This window comes from Dama dama, chromosome 12 (assembly GCF_033118175.1).
Source record: "Dama dama isolate Ldn47 chromosome 12, ASM3311817v1, whole genome shotgun sequence".
NCBI classification, from domain to species: domain Eukaryota; kingdom Metazoa; phylum Chordata; class Mammalia; order Artiodactyla; family Cervidae; genus Dama; species Dama dama.
The window spans coordinates 34,104,133-34,118,451 of NC_083692.1; the positions used below are offsets into that span (position 1 = coordinate 34,104,133).

Sequence of the window (14,319 nt, forward strand, 5' to 3'; positions counted from 1 at the left end):
TAGTGACATCTTCTCTCCACTGTATGAAGCAGAACCAACTGTGTAATCATTTGAGGGTCAAACGCAAATGAAATTACTGTAAATTGAGAAAGTTAAATCACATGAGTGATTAGGAAAACCATTCAAGCAACAAAAGGTTTTTTTTTTGGTCATGTATGTACATGGGCCATAAGAAAGCTCCATCTCCAATTAGTCAAAATTAATTTTAACTAATCAACTACTTTACCTGAAAACGGTGATAAAAAGTAAAGCTGCAGCTACTGCTCCAAATAAGCCACACAGCAGATTGACTCGGTAGGCAACTGAACCAAAAGGAAATAGTAGAATTGCCAGTTTAGCCACCAGAGTAAACAAAGGATAGCCAGGAGGATGGGCAACCTAAGGGAAAATTAGCAACAGTCAGGTTTTCATCTAGTTTTAAAGGAAGAGTCACACCGGCTTTAATCGAAAAGTAGCCCTTTTCCCAGGCAAGTGTAAAGATTAAGAGACAATGACTAAATGTTTGAATAGTGGTTTTCTATTGTAATCCTCTTGTGCCAATACAAATAAATATTTTCTTTAGTGGATTTGGCAGTGTCTATCACATGGTGTGTCACCTAGAGAAAGGGTGACATATTTCATTGTCAGTCCTTAAGCAGTTTGTTCTCTGGGTTCACAGTACATTAGGGTCATTTAAAAGGCTACTGAAAAAAAGCGGGTTCTGAAATATCGTATTGGTTAGAAAGTTGAAAGACCACACTGCTATCGGATTACCACCATGCTGACAGTCCTAAGGTCTTGCCTAAAGGGATCATACACCATAATAAAGTTTATTAAATAATAAACTTATTAAAAGTGTTAACCCGATTTATTTTATTCTCCATAGCTTATACAAAATTTGAGGTGATAATAAGCCAGCTACTGTATATATAGTAAAGGCTTTGCTTTATAATTTAGTTTAATTGGATTTAAAACTTAAAGTAAATTGTCACGTACTGTACTTATAAGTTACTAAAAACTGGGGTTTGAAAATAAATTAATCTACTTTACTCCATGCTTAATTAAACTTTCTTAATTCCTAAAACTGTTAATGAGAGCATTGATTAAACAATAAAACTAATACTTACTCCAAGCTCATGTGCGGCTGTGATCAGTTCCCCTGTGAAAAAATAATGTAAAACCAATAATTACTATTAGAAAATGACACTCCTCCAAAGTTTTCAAAATCCAAATGCTTGCACTGGGGTTTTGCATTAATTTGACTGGATAAAACTGTAAATCTGTAGAGATTTAACAGCATGAAATAGTCTCAGAGTATTTTCTCCCTTAGGTCTCATTGAACAAACTATCTTTGACAGTTTTTAATAACTGGTCAGTGGAAATATAGGTGAATTCTAGTTTCTAAAAATGCTTATTTTAAACAAACTCCTACTATATAGCACAGGGAATAATATTCAGTATCTTGCAATAACCTATAATGAAGAATATGTAATATGTATAACTGAATTACTTTTCTGTACACCAGAAACACACATTGTAAATCAAGTATACTTCAATTTTTCAAAAAAGCTTACTTTCCGTTCTGAAGGTTGTTTACACTTGCAAATATATAAAAATTCTTACAGAGCATTAGTGTAGAATGCTATGTTATCCCTCAAGAATTTAGTGCAAAACTGCCTGTAAAAATGTAACCTTATATGTAAAAATGTGCAGAAGCTGGATTTGAACAGTCTATAAAATGTGCCTTTCCGCCCTAAGCTGGCATTTAGATACCTTCTCTACATTAATTACATTGGATATTTTTAAACAATTGCCAAATGCTTATTAACTGCAGGTTATTTTGGCAAGGTTTGATTACCATAGCACATTTTTTTTTCAAACCATTGAATCACCACGTCATTTACATAGTTCTTTGCAATTCCTCACCATTAGCAATTACTTCTAAAATTATGATGTAGTAATTCAGTGTCTATTTGATAGTACTTTTAGTATCTAGGGACTATTTCTGATTCATTCCTATACACATAATACTGTACAGTTTAAGAAATCAATCAATATTAACTGATTTATGAAAGTTAAAAATTATCTATCAGAAAATGTATTAATGTCTATTTTCTATCCTTCAGTGGCTATCAATGTCCTTCATTTCTAGAGCCCAGATCATATTTTAAACTTTTCTCTTGTCCTGGGCTATGGCAATAGCTTTTGACCAATGTTCTATTTCAATTCATCTTCCCACTGAAATCACTAATTACTGCCACCCCCACCCACAAAAGGTCAGATTGTTTTCTTAGTCTAAAATTTCTCAATGGCTGCTCTCTGCCCACTGAATGAGGTTGATTCCTCATCGTGACACCTAAGCCCTCTACAGCTTCTGGTTCCTTTTCCAAGGCTTAAGTCCATGAAACTTAGGCTCACCTCGGTCAGATCAGACTCCCCACTGTTACTCTGAAATGGTCCTCTTTTGCACCTTTTATCACTCACTTTCTCACCCAGCATTCTCTGCTAAATCCTTCCAGGCCTGGTTCAATTGTTACCTTCTCAGTGACACCTTTCTACACATACCCCTCCCCAGCTTCACCCATCAGAATTCATCACTTCTGCCTCCTTCATAGCACCTGCTTGAACCTATTTAGCACTTCTTTAGATTGCTTTCTATTCCGGTGAGTTGTTTTGTCTTTTCCTCTAAGTTATCCATTTCAGGGTTCTGTCAAGAAGACATCGGCACCTCTCCCTCCTTGTGCCACCCAGAAGAGTCCCGCACACAGAAGATGACAAAAAGACCTATCATGTTGTCATCCTTGTTACTCAGACATCCCCATCAGGTGGGATAATTGCTCACTTCAGAGAAGCCCCACAAGGGCATGAAGGACAGATACTGCTCACTTAAGTCACTTACTTAAGGACATTGTTGAAGTCTTCCAGAGAAATTCAAGAACATCTTAGAAGACAAAAGCCCTTTTTGTATCTTACACAAATCATTCATGGTTTTAAAATGCTTAAAATAACTTTCCCTTTGTAGATATTGTTACCAAAACTGTATTTATCATTTTCTACTCTAGAATGGGTTTTGCTCTTATGTCTTCAGTCCCAAAACGTTTTAATTAATTTCTGATTCTTACATTCCCGTGCAATGAAGCACAGTTCAGTTCAGATTTTCAAGGTTGCTATTCATTCTCCTCATATAAAAATGTATTTAGAATTACATTTAACATTAAGAAAAATGCCCTATTTTCTCTAACTTCTTTTTACCAATTGAAAAGTCAATATATTGTTATTCTTTGTGGGAGTTGTTGGTAGAAAGATGAATCTTGAATGTTACAAACCTCCATCACAAACTCTTTGTATGTGAATTAAAATCTAAGTAGAAAAGATGCTAGTATTCAAAGTCTATTATGTACCCTTGATAAAAAGCTGAAGAGAAGCACTACTCTTAAAATTGAACATGATAAAAAGAAAAATCGTTAAAAAAAAAAAAGTCTTCTGGCACCTTGCTTTCCCTCAATCAACCCTTTACACTAGGGTTTGGTGGCTCAGTGGTAAAGCATCCACCTGCAATGTAGAAGACGTGGGTTTGATCCCTGGACCAAGAAGATTCCCTGGAGAAGAAAATGGCAACCCACTCCAGTTTTCTTGCCGGGGAAATCCCATGGACAGGGGAGCCTGGCAGGCTATAGTCCATGGGGTCCAAAAGAGTTGGACAGTACTTAGCAACAAACAATTTGTCAAATATAAGTCCTACATCATATATAACCTGCATCAGAATTACCTGGATGCCTTTTAGAAATGAAGATTCCTTGACCATAATCCAAATCTACTCACATGACACCCTCTGGAATCAGGGCCCATGTTTTCCAGGCAATTCTCAAGTATCAATATATTCAAGCTTGAGAACCACAGCTTTCTCTGGGACACAAATGGGTGGCAAACTCAGAGTAGTTAGTAGATGCTTCACCTTTCCATAACCCAGATCCCTCTATATGTTAAAAACATATAAATACACATATAAGCTAATTTATTTTTCCCAAGAATAACAAACACAAGTGAAGGCTAGATTCCCAACCTTTCCTCTAAATGACCAGGAATGCTTTTGCCCATAAATCAACAATTAGTATCAAGTGGTACAAAAAATAGTTTTGGCTAGGTCATACAATGTGATGGATTCATGAAGTATAATTTAAGACTTATCAGGAAGAAGAGTATATGCTTTATGTTGGTCTTGAGATGCATTCTGTTTATTGGTTAAAAAAAAATTCATAAACATGAAATTCAAAGAGAACAGTACATTAAACATATAAGCAGAATTATCAAAGATGTGACTATACAAATTTTACTGGCAACACTGGAAAAGTTTATTTAGCATTCTCAAAAAAAATGAACAAAAATATTAGAAGCAACTACTATCTAGTGTCAAATTAAACAAATCAGAACACCTAAAAAGTCTGATAACTCTAAGTGAATAGATAACTTTATTCTTTTGGGAAAAAAATAAAAGACATTATTAATGAAAACAAAGCAACAATTGTAATGGTGTGGAGCAGGCGCCAGGTATAGTAGCCCTGCTCAGCTACTGGTCAGCACCACAGTGGACTCTCCCCCTCTTCTGTATAAAAGGAACCCAAATTCAGGTTAAGTTTTTTTGTGTATGTGTATATAAACTTTTTATTTTGTATTGGGGTGGTGGTGGTGTAGCCCTCATAATCAACAGAAGAGTCCGAAACTGTACTTGTATAGTACTTGGGTGTAACCTCAAAAATGACAGAATGATTTCAGTTCATTTCCAAGGCAAGCCATTCAACATCACAGTAATCCAAGTCTATGCCTCTACCACCAATGCCAAAGAAGCTTATCAGTTCTATGAAGACCTAGAAGATCTCCTAAAACGAACACTGAAAAAAGATGTTCTATTCATCATTGGAGATTGGAATGCAAAAGTAGAAAAGTCAAGATATACCTGGAGTAACAGTCAAGTTTGGCCTTGGAAAACAAAATGAAGCAGGGCAAAGGCTAACTGAATTCTGCCAAGAGAATGTACTAGTCATAGCATACACCCTTTTTCAACAAATCAAGAGATTACTTTACACATGGACATCACCAAATGGTCAATACTGAAATCAAATTGATTACATTCTTTGTAGTCAAAGATGGAGAAGCTGTATACAGTCAGCAAAAATAAGACCTGGAGCTGACTGTGGCTCAGATCATCAGCTTCTCGTAGAAGATTCTCTGGTGGCTCAGATGGTAAAGAATCCGCCTGCAATGTGGGAGACCTGGGTTCCATCCCAGGATCGGGAAGATCCCCTGGAGGAGGGCATGGCAACCCACTCTAGATTCTTGCCTGGAGAATCCCCGTGGACAGAGTCCACAGGGTCGCCAAGAGTTGTACACGACTGAGTGACAAAGCACAGCACAAAGAAAACCGGGAAAAACACTCGGCCAGTCAGGTATGACTTAAATCAAACCCCGTATGAATTCACAGTAAAGGTAATGAATAGATTCAAGGGATTAGATCTAGTTAAAAGAGTGCCTGAAGAACTAAGGACAGAAGTCCACATATTGTATAGGAGGTGACGAACAAAACCATTCCAAAGAAAAAGAAAAGCAAGAAGGCAGAGTGGTATCTGAGGAGACTTTACAAATAGTGGAAGAACGAAGAAAAGTGGAAAGCAAAGGAGAGAGGGAAAAGTACATCCAATTAAATGCAGAGTTCCAAAGAATAGCTAGGAGAGACAAGAAGACCTTCTTCAATGAACAGTGCTTAATAATAGAAAACAACTAAAGGGGAAAGACTAGAGATCTCTTTAGGAAAACTGGAAACAGCTAGGGAACATTCCACCCAAAGCCGGGCACAATAAAGGATAAAAATGGTAGAGACCTAATAGACCCTGAAGAGACCAAGAAGAGATGGAAAGAATACATGGAAGAACTGTATAAAAAAGATCTTAATGAACCGAATTATTACAATGGTGTTGTTAGTGACCCAGAGCCAGACATCCTGGAGTGCAAAGTCAAGAGGGCCTTAAGAAGCACTGCTGCTAATAAAGCTAGTGGATGTGATGAAATTCCAGCAGAACTATTCAAATCCCTAAAGGATGATGACATCAGGTTTTGCATTCATTATGTCAGCAATTTGTCACCCTGTTTATTTAACTTATACGCAGAGTACATCATGCAAAATGCTGGGCTAGAGGAAGCACAAGCTGGAATGAAAGTTGTCGGGAGAAATATCAATAACCTCAGATATGCAGATGACACCACCCTTATGGCAGAAAGTGAAGAAGAACTTAAGAGCCTCTTGATGAAAGTGAAAGAGGATAGTGAAAAAGCTGGCTTAAAACTCAACATTCAAATAAATGAAGATCATGGCATCCGGTCCCATCATTTCATGGCAAATAGATGGGGAAACAATGGAAACAGTGAGGCTTTATTTTCTCGGGCTCCAAAATCACTGCAGATGTTGACTGCAGCCATGAAATTAAAGGACACTTCTCCTTGGAAGAAAAGCTATGACAAACCTAGATAGCATATTAAAAAGCAGAGACATTACTTTGCTGACAAAGGTTCATCTAGTCAAAGCTATGGTTTTTCCAGTACTCACATATGGATGTGAGAGTTGGACCATAAAGAAGGCTGAGCACCGAAGAATTGATGCTTTTGAACTGTGGTGTTGGAGAAGACTCTTGACAGTCCCTTAGACTGGAAGATCAAACCAGTCAATCCTAAAGGAAATCAGTCCTCAATATTCATTGGAAGGACTGATGCTGAAGCTGAAACTCTAATACTTTGGCCACCTGATGTGAAGAGCTGACTCATTAGAAAAGACCCTGATGCTGGGAAAGAATGAAAGCAGGAAGAGAAGGGGATGACAGAGGATGAGATGGTTGGATGGCATCACCGACTTTAATGGACCTAGTTTGAGCAAGTCCCAGAAGATGGGGAAGGAAAGGAAAACCTGGCGTGTAGCAGTCCATGGGTCCCAAAGAGTCGGACATGACTGAGCAACTAAACAATGTCAGCAAATCTGGAAGACCCAGCAGTAGCCATAGGACTAGAAAAGGTCAATTCTCATCCCAATTCCCAAGAAGGGTAGTACAAAAAATGTGCTAACCATCGGACAATTGTGCAGATCTCCCATACTAATAAGGCCATGCTTAAAATCCTGCATGCTAGGCTTCAGCATTATGTGAACCAAGAACTTCCAGATGTCCAAACTGGGTTTAGAAAAGGAAGAAGAACTGAAGATCAAATTGCTAACCTTAATTGGATTATGGAGAAAGTAAGGGAATTTCAGAAAAACATCTATTTCTGTTTCATCAACTACACCAAAGTCTTTGACTGTATGGATCATGACAAACTGTGGAAAACTCTTACATGGGAATACCAGACCATCTCACCTGTCTCCTGAGAAACCTGAATGTGGGTCAAAAAGCACCAGTTAGAACCCTGTATGGAACAACTGACTGGTTCAAGATCATGAAAGGAGTAGACAGGGCTGTCTGCTGTCACCCTGTTTGTTTAACCTACACGCTGAGCACATCATGAGAGATGCCGGGCTGGATGAGTTACAAGGGGCAATCAAGATAGGTGGGAGGAACATCAACCTCAGATATGCAGACGATACCACTCTAATGGCAGAAAGTTTAGAGGAACTAAAAAAACCTAAGATCATGGCACCTGGCCCCATTACTACATGGCAAATAGAAGGGGAAATGATGGAAATAGAGACAGATTTTCTCTTCTTGGGTTCCAAAATCACTGCAGATGGAGACTGCAGCCATGAAATCAGAAGACAATTGCTTCTGGACAGTTAAACGATGACAAACCTAGATGGTGTGTTGAAAAGCAGAGACATTACTCTGCTGACAAAGGTCCGTATAGTCAAGGCTATGGTCTTTCCAGTGGTCATGTACAGTTGTTGAGAGCTGGAATGTAAAGAGGGCAGAACGCCAAAGAATTGATGCCCTCAAACTGTGGTGCTGGAGAGGACTCCTGAAAGTCCCTTGGACGCAAGGAGATCAAACCAATCTTAAGATTAACTCTGAATATTCACTGGAAGGACTGATGCTGAAGCTCCAGTATTTTGGTCATCTGATGTGAACAGATAACTCACTGGAAAAGTCCCTGATGCTGGGAAAGATTGAGGGCAGAAGAGGGAGTCAGAGGATGAGATGGCTGGACAGCATCACTAATACAATGAACATGAACTTGGGCACACTCAGGGAGATGGTGAGGGAAAGGGAGGTCTGGCATGCTGCAGTCCATAGGCATAAAGTCAGACACGACTAGGTGACTGAACAACAACAACCTTTTTATTTTGTATTGGGGTGGTGGTGGTTTAGTTGGTAAGATGTGTCCTACTCTTTTGTGACGCCATGGGCTGTAGCCTGCCAGGCTCCCCTGTCCATAGGATTTCCCAGGCAGTACTGAAATGGGTTGCCATTTGCTTCTCCAGGGGATCTTCCCAATTCAGGGGTCAAACCCTTATCTCCTGCATTTGCAGGTGGATTCTTTACAGCTGAGCTGCCAGGGAAACCTGGTACAGTGGGCACAGCAGATTAACAACGCTGTGATAGCTTCAGGTGGACAGCAAAGGGACTCAGCCGTATGTATACATGGATTCATTCTCCCCCAAACTCCCCTCCCCTTCAGGCTGCCACAGAACGCTGAGCAGAGTTCCACGTGCTATACAGTAGGTTTTTGTTGGTTATCCATTTTAAACACAGCAGTGTGTACTTGTCCATCCCAGACTCCTTATCTATCCATTCCCCCTGGCAAACCAGTAAGTTCCTTCTCTAAGCTTGTGAGTTTGTTTCTGTTTTCTAAGTCAGTTCATTTGTATCATTTCTTTTTAGAGTCCACATATAAGGGGTGTCATGCAATATTTCTCCTTCTGTCTGACTTACTTCACTCAGTATGATAATCTCTAGGCACACCCAAGTTGTTGCAAATGGCATTACTTCACTTTTTAATGACTGAGTAATATTCCATTGTATATGTACCAAGGTTTTTTTTTTTTGAAATGTTAGTCTGCCATCTTTTCAGTCTACTACAATTAAAGTGGTCCTTGTTCCAACAACTGTTTTCCTGATTTACTGGCCTGCTGTGCAGATAGCAAAATGAAATTGAGCTTGGTAACACATAAATTTAAAATAAAGTATTTAAATAAATAATTATTTAAATTTATTTAAGTATTTATTTGAATTTAAATAAATTTTCCTAAATTTTAAATAGACTTCATTACTAAATACATGATAATAGATTTAAAAGAATTTAGAGCATAGGCTAGTTAAGACAGCATGCTCTAAATTCAATCTACTTGGCTATTTTTTCTCTTCACTGCCTCTATCTTCTACTTGTGTGATTCTGGACACAGCTTAACCTTAGTTTTGTCATCTATAAAATAAATGAGTACCTACCTCACAGGGTAGCAGCTGGGAGAATTAAAATGGCAATCTATGTAAAGCACTTTGAACAGTGCCTGGCACATAGTAGGTGCTCAATAAGTGTTATTATTATTCATTCTAATCTCATCCTTCAGGCTCAAACAACCATAGTCAAGAATTACCAATGCTTTTTTTCCAAAGGTAAAGAACTATTCAACCTGTAAGTAATATTCTCCAAAATCAAAGCTCTCACAACAATAAAGTTAGTTCTATTATTTAGTATAAAACTTGGAAATATGGTAACTCCATTCCCCACTATACTAATGAAACACTGCTCCTATTCAATAGGATCTGAAAGAAAAAATAAAGGTAATGATGTGTAAAAGGATTATCAGGGATCTTCAATGCGGTAGGCAGCCTTGAGGATGGCCTCTAAAACTCCAAAATTCCAGTATTCTCACTGGATAACCTTCTGCCCTTGAGTGTGGGCTGGACATACTGACTCATTTCCAAGAATAAAACAGGGCAGTGGTCTGCTACTGCCAAGATTGGGTTACAAAATGACAGAGCTGTAGGCAGAGGTGCCATCTCTCTCTCCCTGTGAAACCCCCACATCAAAGAGCTGGATGAAGTTTAGAATTTAATCCTTGTTAGGTTGAACCTTTGAGTTGACTGCACCCCAGCCCAAACCAGGACAACAAACTTGTACTGGATAAGAGCACCCACTTAAACTGTACCCAGATTCCTGATCAACAGAACATGTGAGAGAATAACCGTTTGTTGTTTTAAGCCACTTAATTTGGGGGTATTCTGCTATGCACAAACTAAGGTGCTCAGTTTTTTTCAGTCTATAGATTCACTACTCAAAGTTTCAGCACCGTTCTGACAAAATTACTGATCATTATTAGGCAGTATTAGAGGATCAGTTTGACAACAAACCAAAACCTCCATCTGCCTCTCATCCCAAATAGGCAACGATTATTCATGTGATTTAAATAGCCCCCGACTCACGCTTTTCAATAGAAGCAGCTTTAAGCCGCAACTGGTTTCCACTATTTTAAATATTCTCCCGCAAATAGTCTGCAAGGCTGGTTGCTTTTCAATGTTCAGATTTCAGCTAAAATATCACCTTATTAAAGGCCTTTCCGGACTAGCCATCCGGATAGAGCCACTGCCTACCTCACTATCAATCACATTTTCCTCTCACTGTCTCCAATAACTTCTCCTCCCAATACGTTGTGTTTATTCAGTAGTTTGTGTACTGCCTCTGCCCGCACTACAACACTCTCCATGAAACTTGTTCGCGGCTCCTGTCAGCCCTTTGTTTGGTACACGACAAAGACTCTGTAAGTAACACTGGTATCTGTGGACGAAAAAGGAATGGAAAGCAAAAACTCAGGCCAAGAAAGATGATCTGGAGAAGTGGAGCGGTCAGCTAAGTCCCATCAGGCGAAACCAACCAGCCCTGCCTCGAAAGCTAAAAAACTACAAGAGACCAGAACTACAGGAAAATTACAGAAATGAAAACACAGAGATTGGTTTTGACACGCAAAACACTACGGGGGGCCCCGGAGGGGAGAATGGAGTGAGCGCACTGACCAGACCTCGTGGGAACGGTGAGGATCAGGGAGGGGACAGCAGGGACGACCTTGAGAGTACATTACCCGAGTCGCCCCCCGGCACCGAGGGGGGCAGCGTGAGGGTGAACACGGCGGCCACAGCGGCGAACACGGCGACGCCGCCGCGGAGGCCCCCAGCGCGCCGCGCCCCCGCTCGGGCTGCCCGCCCCCCCAGCTGGGCCCCCGTCATCGCCATGGAGACCCATGGGCCAGAGGGGACCAAGGAAGGAGGACGCGGCGAGCCCCAACAGTCGGGGCACCCGGAGCCCACAGGGCGAGAGGCGAGCTCGGCACTAGGCGGCCGCGGCAGCTTCCGGGTCGGGCCGGGTGGGACCAGACCGCACCTTTCTGCGCCGGCGCGGGGGTATAAAACGCGGGGTCTCGCGGGAGCCAGGCCCGGGCAGCCGTCAGACTGCTCGGGGTTTACAGAATTATAGTGTGCTTTCCACTAGCGCATCACAAGGGACAGCCTTCTTTTAACAGAGGAAGCCCGGGCCGCCGTCTCTATGGCCTCCCCCACTTCCTGGCCACTTGGTCGGGTCTGACAGAGACGGGAGCCGGGTCGCCAAGCGGACAGGAGGAAGGGTAGCGACTGCCCCCTGAGGTGTGGGGTGGAACTGCACGAGGGGCCCCAGCCCGCCAGCCGCAGTGTGCGCCTTAGTCAACAAACACCTAAATCACATGTTTACAGCGAGTAATTTTATGCCCGTCTGCTAACTGTTAAATCGCCGTTATTTTCAGACAGATTAAAGAAAGCTAATTGGCCTTTTTTTCCCCTTGTAGCATGAGGAAAACTTGGGAGATGAGTTGAAAAACTTGTTTCTGAGGTAGTACAAATAATTTATATCATGATAAAATTGTCTCCAACATTGATGAGGAGTGTTTCTGTGAAGCTTTGACTACGCAGTGGAAAATGAAATGAAGTCACTGCATTTTCCAGTTGGCTGCAATACCAAAAAGAATGGGAACTCTTGGTAAGGTCTTTAAGCTTACTTTATACAGTATTGTAGCAACTATTCTGGAGTGGGAGGGGAGGTGGGATACCTCCCTGGAATGCGTCTCAAAAGACACTGAAGATCAGTGATGGTCTAAAACGTGTTATAAGCAAGCTGACAGGAACACAGCCTCTCAAACATAGAGTGACTTAACACACCTGTGTAGACTGGCAGCCATGGCGCCAGCATTACCTTGGTCTTTCTCAGGTACTCCATAAGGCTTTCTCTGCAGGATTGCGAGTCCCTGGAGAACCGGTAGGCAGCTTCTAAAATGCTCCCCATAATCTGACTCCCCGTATTCACTCCCTTATGTAAATCCTCTGCCCTTGAGTGTGGGCAGAACCTAGTGACTCACTTCTAGCAACAGACTAAGACAAAAGTGATGGAGGTCACTTTGGAGATGAGGTTATAAAAGACTGACTTTTCATCTTTCTTGCACTCCCCACCGTGGGCACCACCTTGCTGCCCTCCCACTTACTCACTCTGATGAAGCCGCTTCACCAGGTTGTGAGCTGTCTTATGGAGCCATCCACATGGCAGGGAACTGAGCGTCACCCCCGGCCAGACAGCCCACGCAGAGCTGAGCCCCTCAGTCCAACAACCTGCAAGGAGTTAAATCCTGCTAATTCCTCCTGAGGGAGCTAGGAAGCCCATCCTGCCCCATGGGAGCCTTGAAGTAATGACTTGCCTCTGCCAAGACCTTGATTGCAGCCTGTGAGAGACCCAGCTAAGTCTCACACAGATTGCTGTCCTGCAAAAACTGTGAGATAATAAATGCTGTTGTCCACTAAATTTGGGGGTACTTTGTTGCTCAGCAATAGGTTACTAAGACAGTCTGCCTTCCATTTCTTTTTTTTCCCCTTTTTTATTTTTCTGCACTGCGTCTTTGTTGCTGCCCAGGCTTTTTTTAGTGGCCAGGAGTGGGGGCTACTGTTTTGTTTTGGGGCTCGGGCTTCTCCTTGCTGTGGCTTCTTTTGTGGAGCACAAGCTCTGGGGCTCCCTGGTTTCTGGAGTTGTGGTTCGAGTGCTCAGTAGTTGCAGTTCACGGGCCCTAGAACCCGGGGTCAGAAGTTGTGGTGCGTGGGCTTTAGTTGCTCCAAGGCATGTGGAATCTTCACAGACCAGGTACGTCCCCTGCATTGCAAGGCAGATTCTTTCTACCAGGGAAGTACCGTTTCATTTCTTTTCTGAAAGAACATGCCAGTGAGTAATACTGACTGAGCCAAGCATATGTTTCTTTCCCTTTTTATCCATTTCATCTTTTGTTCATGAGCTTTATGAAAAGATAACTTTTTATCACAGCAAATTTCACAAGAACATAATTATTTGCCCACGTTTGAGAGGTAGAGCTTGGTGTTGGAGTTTGAATTTGGGAATTGTTACATAAGAATGAGATGAATGAATAAGTTCACAGAGGAATAATGTAGGGAGAACAAGGTTGAGGTCAAATAATAGTCCACATCTTCATTTAGGGACTGGCTGGAGAAGAAAAGAGAACAGTGGAAGAGAGGACTGCACCACAGGGAGCTAAGGAAGAAATGACATCAGTGATGTTTACCTGGGTAAGTTGTTACACAGAGGAGAAGGATGGTGAGGAGGGCCACATCTAGGTTTATGGGGCTTAAGTTTATCAAGCTGGAGAATCCTGTAAGCAAAAAGATACAAAACTGCAGAGACAAAATTAATGATGGGCATTGGAAGGAGGTTGTGCTAGTGACAGACTGTGAAGTTTTTTTAAATTAAAGTATGGTTTGTTTACAATGTTGTGTTAGTTTTAGGCATACAGCAAAGCTTTTCAGAACTATATATATATATATATATATGTATTCTTTTTCAGATTCTTTTCTGTTATACATTGTTACAAGATATTGAGTAGAGTTACCTGTGCTATACAGTAGATCCTTGTTGTTTATCTATTTTATATATAGTAGTGTGTATGTGTTAATCTCAAACTCCTAATTTATTCCTCCCTTCCCCTTCCCCTTTGGTAACCATAAGATTCAGGCTGTGAAATATAAGCTTTGTTAGCTTCAGGGCTAATCTCCTATGAGGATGGAGAACAACCAGTTCTCTGTGTATCTGTGTCTGACTACCTCTCAGTAAGCAAGCTGACTCCTCTCCACCCTGAAACTGTTTCTCCTTCAGGTATCAGCGATAGCACACTTCTTTGACTTTCCTTTTACCCCTGGCCTCTCTGCCCTGTATTGCTTCTATCAAGCCTCCACATAATGAGAGTGCACCAGGCCTTGGTTATAGACTTTTCTTTCTCTTTCTGCCTTCTTTCCCAAGATAATCTTATTGAGACTTTAAATAGTAACTCTAGGCTGATAAAGGGCTTCCCCA

The 14,319-nt window shown here is 41.2% G+C and overlaps 1 protein-coding gene across 3 annotated transcripts in view; it reads right to left on the reverse strand.

Moving 5' to 3' along the window:
• Positions 1-11,285, reverse strand: part of TMEM260 (transmembrane protein 260) — a 70,908-nt gene extending 59,623 nt beyond the window's left edge. Inside the window, exons 1-3 of one of the 3 annotated variants that reach the window (XM_061156977.1) lie at positions 11,027-11,283; positions 1,107-1,138; positions 227-378 (exon numbers count right to left, since the gene is read on the reverse strand). In XM_061156977.1, coding sequence (XP_061012960.1) covers positions 227-378; positions 1,107-1,138; positions 11,027-11,177 — 335 coding nt within the window. In that variant the 5' untranslated portion in view covers positions 11,178-11,283. Of the gene's footprint in view, positions 1-226; positions 379-1,106; positions 1,139-11,026 lie in introns of all 3 variants that reach the window. The other 2 variants (XM_061156976.1, XM_061156978.1) reach the window with 2 other exon arrangements.
• Between the last annotated feature and the right edge of the window lie 3,034 nt (positions 11,286-14,319).